The following is a 9,275-nucleotide window of genomic DNA, read 5'->3' as shown; positions in this document are numbered from 1 at the left end:
TAATGGATCCCATAACGATATTATCAGACTGAGGGAGAGCAGGAGCCGAGTACTGTGTATCGGCCACATAAAAACGCTATAGTAGACCTTCCCAAAATAATGCAAAATGATCTGGAACACTCGAATTACCCTTTGCAAACCCCTGTATGTATATATATATATATATATATATATATATATATATATATATATATATATATATATATATATATATATATATATATATATCGATAAAACCACACAGAAAATGGGAAGCACTGGAGCATCTTAGCCATGCCGAGTGCCCCCCCCCCTACCCTATATACGCCACTGCTAGGGTGGGGTAATCTTCATGTGATCCTCACTATCAAGTGTAAAACGGGGGAAATATCATGGAAACAGCAGTAAAGGTCACAGTTCAAGTTTTTCAAAACAAGTCGTGTACTGAACTGAGGCGAAATAACACATGTTGTGGTCAATGTGTCAAATCGGGCAATTTGTAATGTAAAATACGGTACTCACGAAAATGTTCCTTTTCATGTTGTTTGTGTTGTGTATAGTTTTGGTTAGATTTGGTTATTCAGCTAAGAACTGCAAAAAATTTCATTAAACTTCATACTGAACGAAACTAATTTAGGAAGATCTTGTCGTTGACGGTATAATGTTATTACTGCACTTTTTTTTTTACTAAGGCCTTTAAACGCGTAATATATTGATGAGCATGCACCAGTCTGATGGAGGGAATTCTTCCTCTTATAATTCTTATTTACAGATGAAATCGTGCTTGCGCTACAGCACCTCAGTTACCCAGAGAGATTAGAACGCTTGCAACTGCCTAGATTATACTATAGGAGGGTAAGGGTGACCTAATTGAAGTTTATAAATATCTCAGAGGTACTCAATCGAGTGTACTTACCTGAAGCTGGCGGACGCCCGCCTCGCTGGAGGTCACAGCTCCAGGTTGAAGAAACCACAAGTCCAGAAAACTGTGATGGCAAACTTTTTTCGGGTGAGAATTGAAAACGACCAAAATGCCAGTGTTGCGTCGTTGAGTGAACTCTTTCAGGACCATCTTGACCACCACCGGAACAGGTTCAGGAACATTCAGGAGCCGGTGCATGCCCAGTACTTGCCCTCAGTGCGTTAAAGAGACGTAACTGTCCGCCCAAGCCGACCAGTGGCGAAGAGGAATAGGGTAAATGTAAAGAGTTTGTCTAAAAGCTTAACGAGTTGGCCTTCGAAAGAGGACTAGACGAGAACTGAGCAGACGTAGAGCCTTAACAGAAATAATTAAAATACTACATCCTGTCTGTGTCAGCAGGATAAGGTTGGCTATCCTGTTGTGAATGGAAATGGAAACATATAATAATATCCAAATATATTGTTTAAATAGTGCATAATATATCAGAGCTGTATAATAATATTAAATAAATCAATATATAATAAGAATAAGATTAGTTTACCTATAAATGAAGTTTGAAGACGGTGAGGTTGGTATCCCCGTTTGTTTACTAGAGGAAACTTTTGAACTGAGCCCCAGAACAAACGTGTAAGATTATTGGCATTATCTCTTACTATCATACTCATATTAATTTGACACTTTGGTATATTAAACAGCATAGTCTAGGCATTATTATTAGAGAAGGAAACTTTTTGGTGCTTTTCCAATCTCTTAATGCGGGAAGTTAATAAGTTGTAGTGGGTATCTTAACACTGTATGGTAACGGTATACTGTACTGTGTATTCTTGGTGGTGGACACACATGGATATATATATGCTGATATATAACATTAACATACTGTTATTTTTGGTAATTATATTGGACTAACCACTGAGCGAAATTTATTGAAAAAAATTATGAAAACACCGGATTTTCACTTTTATATTATAGTGGACACTTGTAGTTTGTGGAAATATGTTAAAAATTGGATACTTTAAAAGTAAATGTTAGTTAACATTTGTGGGTATGAAAAACAGACCTACCTAACATTACCTAACTTCCTTAACGGGAGATTCCGCCCTCCGGACCCCCCGGCGGAAATATCATAGAAGAAAAATGCCTTTGAATTGTCTAAACATTATGAAGTACGTATTAATAACAGCGAAAGAAAGACCGGTGTAGGACTATAAATTGAGCTTTTTTTTATATTTAATGTATATGTAGCATGAAAGTGAGGCCGTGACATTTATTGGACAGAAATAATAGTGCAGTATTTTCTCCTTAGGTGAAATCTACTTAATATTTTTCATTGTTTGTATGTCTACTCTGTGTACTGTACCTGAGCCACTGTGAACGTAAATCATTATTTTAAGGAATAAGTATGTACGTTATTTCTAGCTGTTGTGTCGCCAGAGATGTAATTACCATAATCAATTCATCAATCATCTAGCAAAGAAAAAAATTAACAGTTCATCAGACCAAAAAGTCCCTGGAGGTTGAGTTGTTTTTTTCTATTATCAGATCAACTAAGATTTCATCACGGGAACAATTTTATTTTTTGTATATGTCAGTTGAATAAATCCATTTAACTAACATTTAAGTGAAAATGATAACCTGTGTTGTGACTTTTCCTTCCTCAGCACTATGGATGGAAGCCAAGCCATCCCATTCTTCAGCTGCCTGCAGTCTTTGTCCTGTTATGTTGATGAACAAACAGCTGTTTTAAAGGAGGAGCTGAAGTTATCTCCAGGGTAAGCTAATGTGCTGGAATAACACATTCTTTATACTGAATATGCTTGGCTTTTCTCCCTCTACTTCTTTAATTATATACTGTACAGGGAAAGAGATGTGTAGAAGAACTTGTGTTGTCCCAGGAAATAGTTTTGATATATAGTGCAGTAGATATAATGTAGTGGATATTGAAATCATGGATGAGTTATATTTATGTAGTTACTGGTAGACTGTAGTTCTCCATATCTTATAGAAGCGCTGACCGGTATATATATTGTACAGTACTTGCATTACCTCTATAAATACACGTACTGAATAAATGTAAACTTCTATGACGAATTAAAAGAATAAATACTGTATGGTATTGTGCTGTACTGTATCTATTTACCTACATTACTTGTATCATTACTTCCACAGTGATTGGTTTGTTGTGTGAATATATAGATTATCAAGTGCTCATCAGTATGTTCTTTTACAGTCAAAAGCCTCAGAACTATGACAAAGGTCTTAGAACACTCAAGAAAGATGTTGAGGATGTAAAGGTTAGTGAATCAACTTATTGGATCACTTAAAGAATTTCCACCCCGGCTTATTTCACCCAAAGATTAACCACTCTGACTCTATTTGGGGGGGGGGGGAAGGTTAGGTTAGCATTAGGGCGGTTAATCTGGTGAAATAAATTGAGGTGGAGATTCTTCAGGAGATCCAGTTTATCTTTTACCTTTTCTTTATTTACAAGCAGTCACCTCACCTTGTTTGTTTCCTGTACAGTACAGTACAGGTATTTGACTGTGGGGTCCTCTTATGTAATCATTAATTATTTAGTTTCTTTAATTGCTTCTGTTCAGTCATTCTTTAACTCTTTGTCCAGAGTGAATATCATCAACCCAACACTGAGAGGGACTAGTTGGACCAAATTTTAATTGTAGAAATTTTAGCTGTTAATTATATCTTGTAACATCTTAAAATTTTTACTATTTTACAGTATTATTTTTGTATTTTGGCATTTGTTCAGCAGGTTTTCATGGGAATACTGTACTGCCATTTATTGCCATATAATGCAAAATAAATATTTGTAATGAATATGAGAGGACATCAAAGTGAATCACATGAATTAATATGTTGTGCCTTCCCTGTGGTGGTCGAGCAGAAGCAGTCTGAAGAAATGGGGGTCAATATAAGATCATTCAGGAATTTCTCAAACTACCTGGAGACTGTACAGGAACATCTCATTCAACAAACTTGTGATATAGACAAGATGGAACGTTTTCTTGCAAAGTAAGTTTTTTAAACCACTTCACGGAACTTTTTCATATATGTCAGATGCTCGAAGAAACTTAAGTGAATTCATGTACTATATACCTGTATAGTGTTTATGTTTAACATATGTGTTGTTGACTTTAGTTTCAATGGCTAGTAACCTTAAAAATGTGGCCACTTGTGTTGGAATAGAAGTCCCAACCTGGAAATGGTGAAAGGTTTCATATACTGTACAGTACTGTGTTTCCCTTGTCTTATGGGGTTGAAGGCCACGGCCAGAACTCACTCCGGGACAAGATAGGTTTGGGTGAGTCTTTCACAAAGTAGGATTAGAGTGAGCAAAGAAGTTATTGGAATGATATCTGTAGGTAGTTGGCAGCTACCAAACAGGGAGGTACTACCGCCTGGGAAGATATTGGAAGCATAATTTATTGTTTAATGGTAGACCCTGCTGCCATATGGCATCACGAAAATTGTGACCAAGTCCCAGGTTGCTGATCTGACTTTCTGCCTCATTTACACACAATTGCAGGGTCTCAATTGTTTCTCTTACTATTGACAACACAACATACATATATTATTTCTCAATCTTGATTTTTTTTAATTTTTGTATTTCTTTATGGTTCTTTATTTATTATTATTATTATTATTATTATTATTATTATTATTATTGTTATTATTACATTTCCCCCCTAGGCCTCGATGTGGGTCAGTGACCTGTGCCCAGGTGGGCTAATCCCAGAAAAAAAAAATGACAGTATGTTTCATATGGTTTATATGATTTAGTTTCCTCATATATTGTTGTGTTGCAGGTTTGGTTATGTTCCTCTCCAACAGCCATCTAAAGATCCTCGTCCTAATATTGTTGTGACCACAGTGGCAGAGGGGAAGCAGAATGTACTTGATGACCAGGAGAAAGGCACTGCTGAAGGGTAGGTGAAGATATGAATAGGTGTATAATTTACTTTTTGGATCATCACACATGACCTAAAAAAATCATATTTCTAGCACTCTGGCAAGCCCAGGAAATACTATCAAGACCAAATTTTAGATGAGAAATATCAGTACAGTACTCATGTTCCAGTGTACTATTTAATTAACAATAGATTATTGCTGTTTCATTGGTAAATGAACAGTTGTGGAATTGTATACAGATCACTCATGCTGTGTCTATAGGAATATATAAAATGGCTCCAGCAAGATTGAATAATGAGTGTTGTGCACTTCATTCCAGCCATTCTGTACCATGCAAAAAAAGACCTGCAAGAAGGAATGTTTAGTAACAGTTGTATTATCTTTTCCTCAGACCCTCTGAAGAAGTTACTACTATTGGTACCTCAGAAGGGACACCAGTATTGAGCAACACTGGTCTATTAATTCTCCAGGGTAAAGACGTGCCCGAGATCACAGCCACGAAACAATTACTTGTAAGTCATTTTTTTATTGAATGCATTTTACTGAATTACTGTAACCAAGTATTTCATTTAGATATTAGCAGCTAGTTAACTTATGAATGGATATATAAAACATGGAAACACTTGTTTTATTCATCTTGTCCAGAGATCCATCAGTAGTGATTAAATATCCATAAAATGTTGCCTCTTGAATTTAGTATCAACACAAAATATGGAGGCTACCTGTACAGTACATTAGTTTCAGGTTCTTATGTGTTAATGCACCTTCATGTATATTGTATTGTATTCCATATTCCAGGTGATGAGTGAGTCTGTTTAGGAAAAATAGAAGGACTAATTGCAAGTTGCACATATGTATTCCAACATCATGGAGTGTCCTCTCATCTAAGAAACACTTTACATTACTTGTTCTAAGAATATTAGGGAGATTAACTTTTAACAAAGTTTGCTGAGGAAAGTAAAAATTTACACTTGACATCTATTTGGCCAGGATTCACTTTTAGTAATGTATACAAATGACATTTACTCAGTGTAGACTGCTAAGTGAAATATGTAGATGTAGTTATCTGTACCTCTAATTTCATACATGGCAGGTATTAATGACCTTTGGAAATTGATACAATACAGTACTCTAATTACTACCTGTTTTAAGTTGTATTTCTCTTGTTTAACCATTTTCTGTCCATCTTGTTCATTTACTAATTCTTACTAGTACTGTCTCGCCTCCTGGCATAAAATATTGACTTGGCCAATACAAACACTAGATAGGTTGCCATACATTATTTTCCAATCACAGACTGCCCTCAAACTAACATGCACAATTTAAATATGCTCTGGGACATGTCCATCCCAGCCGTATTATACTGCAGGAAGCCTTTAGGGATGTATACGTCCCGTCCGTAATGAAAGGTTAAGGACAGATGAAAGATGTAATGATGGTAACCCTTCTGGTTAAATCTGCATAAATCTGCTTACATTTTGTGCCTTTTTATGATAATCTCTATGTGGAAACATTATAAGAAGGGATGGTAAAATATATTGGAAAGAAGCTGCTGTATATGTGATAACTATATTATCTTCACCGTACTGTAATATTGTGGATGATTTATAAATTGTTGTAATTACTTGCATCAGGATGTAATAATAAGTGTGTTCTTTGACCAACAGGTGAGGACACAATACAGTACAGTAGAAATATTGCTTCACTTTCATTTCGTTATCATTATTTATAGCTGTTGTTTCCATCTACATATTAAAAAAAGATTGAAATCCTGAAATTTCTTTGTAACTAGAGGTATTATATTTAATTTTTTATTTGTGTGATTGAATGGTGGATAAGGAACAGATTCATTTTACTTTAAATTTGTTTCATGGCTTTTGACAGATGTTTCAGATGCTTTTATATTCTTCTGTGTTATTGCAGATGAGCACTTCATCAAGATGTGGTAATATATATGAAACACCAGTGGTAAGGAAGACTCAGTCCAAGCAATTCCATGATGAAGAAACAACTTCAGTCTCAGACACTCAGTCTTATTTGACTGTTGAGCAGTGGTTAACTGGAGTAGAAGAAAACAATGATATGACTCCAAATTTTGTAACTATGCACAAGGAGCCCGTGAGGGAGCTAGCACAGCAAGCTAACAATTACACTAATGAGTGTGACCAACTATCAGATGGTGAGGAAAGCCAGCCATCTCAGACACCATTGACAATACGTCCTTCAAACAGCCGTACACCAGAAGTTGTGACCTCCCAACCTCCTTCAGATCCCCAGATTGAAAACATGCCAAAGAGTGTGATCAATAAACCTTCCACACCAAATGAGCCTTATCTCTCTGAATATACCATGCAAATCTTAGCAGCGATACCATCCTACTGCAAAGATAAGCGTGGTACCCAGGATGCTACTGACCACCTTACAGATATTTTACTACAAAAAAACACATGCACAGTAACACCTGAAGAACCCAGTCTCTCATGTAGTTCTGTAAATCCAAAGATAACTTACACATCAAAAGAGGTGTTTACTCCAGAAGAACCTGTTCTCTCCTACCAACAGTCTCATTCCTCCATTGTGTCAGCTTCTAAGATGGAGGACAAAACACCAGAAGAGCCAGTTCTTTCCTATCATCCCAGCGAAAACGTGGACAGCCACAAAGAGAATAAGACACCTGAGGAACCTAAGAGATTTACATCTTACAAAAGAAGACCTGCAGCAGAACAAGTAATGGTGAGGACAAACACCCCTCAGCGAGATCTTGGTGAACTTCCTTGTTCACCTGAACTATCAGATATAACTCAGTCATTCCTCTCGCTAACTCGTAACTCACTGGCTAATCCTCAATCTCTTGCTCCTCGAAGGGATCTTTATAACACTAAAAGCACAAATGAACAACACAAGACTTTGCAGCCAGTACACTCATTGAGGGTTTATGAAAAACCAAGGCATCATCCATTAGGGAAAAGTTTCTCAGATAACTCTTATGTCAACAAACAGTTTCACCAGGAAGTGAGTCAGAGTGGGAAAGTTGCCTGGCATCTCCGAGGAATCCCTATGGAAGAGTTCGTTGGTGTTGATGATGTTCCTCCTTCTCCCCAACTCTCTGACATCACACAAAAAATTTTTGGACTGATGAAAAAGTAGTACAGTAAATGAATACACTGTACAAACAATGTGAATTCCGTTATTGCATTTAGTAGTTTAGGTAAACTGGTATCTGGTATTAATTATCTATCTATTGTACTTCTACAACAAAATTCCCTATGTTTATGAATAAATTTACTGTGGGGCAGTTTTATTTGATTTCTTCAAATTTTAACTATTTAATGGTTAGTAAGGTTTAGTCAGAGTGAAGGTTAGTAAGGTGAATTTGTAAAAGAGTTTATATGTGTGGTCACAAGAAAGTTTGGACAAATACTGTATAGTATTTAGGATATTTTTGTAGCATAGAACAGGGCTTTGTAGACACTACTGTACAGTTAAACAATATTCTGTTCCACAATTGCAGCTGGGGTACTGTAATAACATGGTGTACATTATTAGTTCCATCTAAATTTCAGTGGTAATCCTAGTTACAGAGAGTTGGAGGAGGAGGACAAGCATCACCAATACCAACGAACTGGTCACTGTGTAATGTGAAACTTCCACAGCAGCCTGTCTTACCTGTGAGTATTTCACTTATATGGTACTGGTTAGTATGATTAAATATACAGTATTAGTTTTTTTATTAAAACAAATTCCTTATTTCATCAGATAGGGGGAAAAATATTAGTACAAAATATTTTATTATTGACTGTTCCATAAAAATAAAATTTTCATATTGTATGTGTATTTTCTTCCCATTGTTTTACATCAAGGAAGGGACTGTGTGTGGAGTTATAACAGCAAGGGTTGAGGTAATAACTCAAGCTGGACAGTATGTCTGTCTTGTAAATTTCTCATTATTCTTTTACTTTTATCCTCTTCACCACTGATTGGTTCGTAAGCCACTTGGGCACATCTCTGTTATGCACTGCAGGCAAGTACTGGGCATGCACTGGCTCCTGAATGTACCTGAACCTGCTTCAGTATTGGTCAAGTCTGGTCTTGAAAAAACAGCTCACACTCAGTGCCATCACAACACACTGGCAGGTTGTTCCAGATTTTATAATTCTCACTCTGAAAAAGTTTGCCCTTGCAGTTTTCTGGACTTGTGGCTTCTTCAACTTTGAGCTCTGACCTCTAGTGGGGCGGATGTCCTCCAGGTATGGTAACTCAACTGAGTAGTGGCCTCGGAGATATTTATAAACTTCAATTAAGTCGCCCCTTGCCCATCTATAGTGTAAGCTAGGCAGTATATTCCTAAGTTTTGTTTTTAACCTTTAACTGACAACTTATATCCTCCACCCCCCCCTCCGCATTATGTGCAAAAATGTAACGCAAGAAACATCACTGATGGCCGCCACTT

At 36.6% G+C, this 9,275-nt stretch overlaps 1 protein-coding gene across 1 annotated transcript; it reads left to right on the top strand.

Moving 5' to 3' along the window:
- Window positions 1-1,486: 1,486 nt before the first annotated feature.
- Window positions 1,487-8,651, top strand: LOC121854342. Its single transcript, XM_042348949.1, has 7 exons — window positions 1,487-1,528; window positions 2,560-2,670; window positions 3,129-3,192; window positions 3,801-3,928; window positions 4,723-4,842; window positions 5,217-5,337; window positions 6,749-8,651. The coding sequence occupies exons 2-7, from the start codon at window positions 2,564-2,566 to the stop codon at window positions 7,970-7,972; spliced, it is 1,764 nt and encodes a 587-aa protein (XP_042204883.1). The 5' UTR covers window positions 1,487-1,528; window positions 2,560-2,563; the 3' UTR covers window positions 7,973-8,651.
- Window positions 8,652-9,275: the final 624 nt, after the last annotated feature.

Source organism: Homarus americanus, unplaced genomic scaffold (assembly GCF_018991925.1).
Source record: "Homarus americanus isolate GMGI-L3 unplaced genomic scaffold, GMGI_Hamer_2.0 scaffold54443, whole genome shotgun sequence".
NCBI lineage: Eukaryota > Metazoa > Arthropoda > Malacostraca > Decapoda > Nephropidae > Homarus > Homarus americanus.
The sequence above is the reverse complement of the archived record's forward strand: the minus strand, read 5'-3'. Positions and strand labels throughout refer to the sequence as shown.

Excerpts from the sequence above, each read along its gene's own strand:
- LOC121854342 (XM_042348949.1), top strand. The coding sequence starts at position 2,564 with ATGGATGGAAGCCAAGCCATCCCATTCTTCAGCTGCCTGCAGTCTTTG. Across the intron at positions 2,671-3,128 it reads GAGCTGAAGTTATCTCCAGG|TCAAAAGCCTCAGAACTATG; the intron begins GTAAGCTAATGT and ends GTTCTTTTACAG. Across the intron at positions 3,193-3,800 it reads AAGATGTTGAGGATGTAAAG|AAGCAGTCTGAAGAAATGGG; the intron begins GTTAGTGAATCA and ends GTGGTCGAGCAG.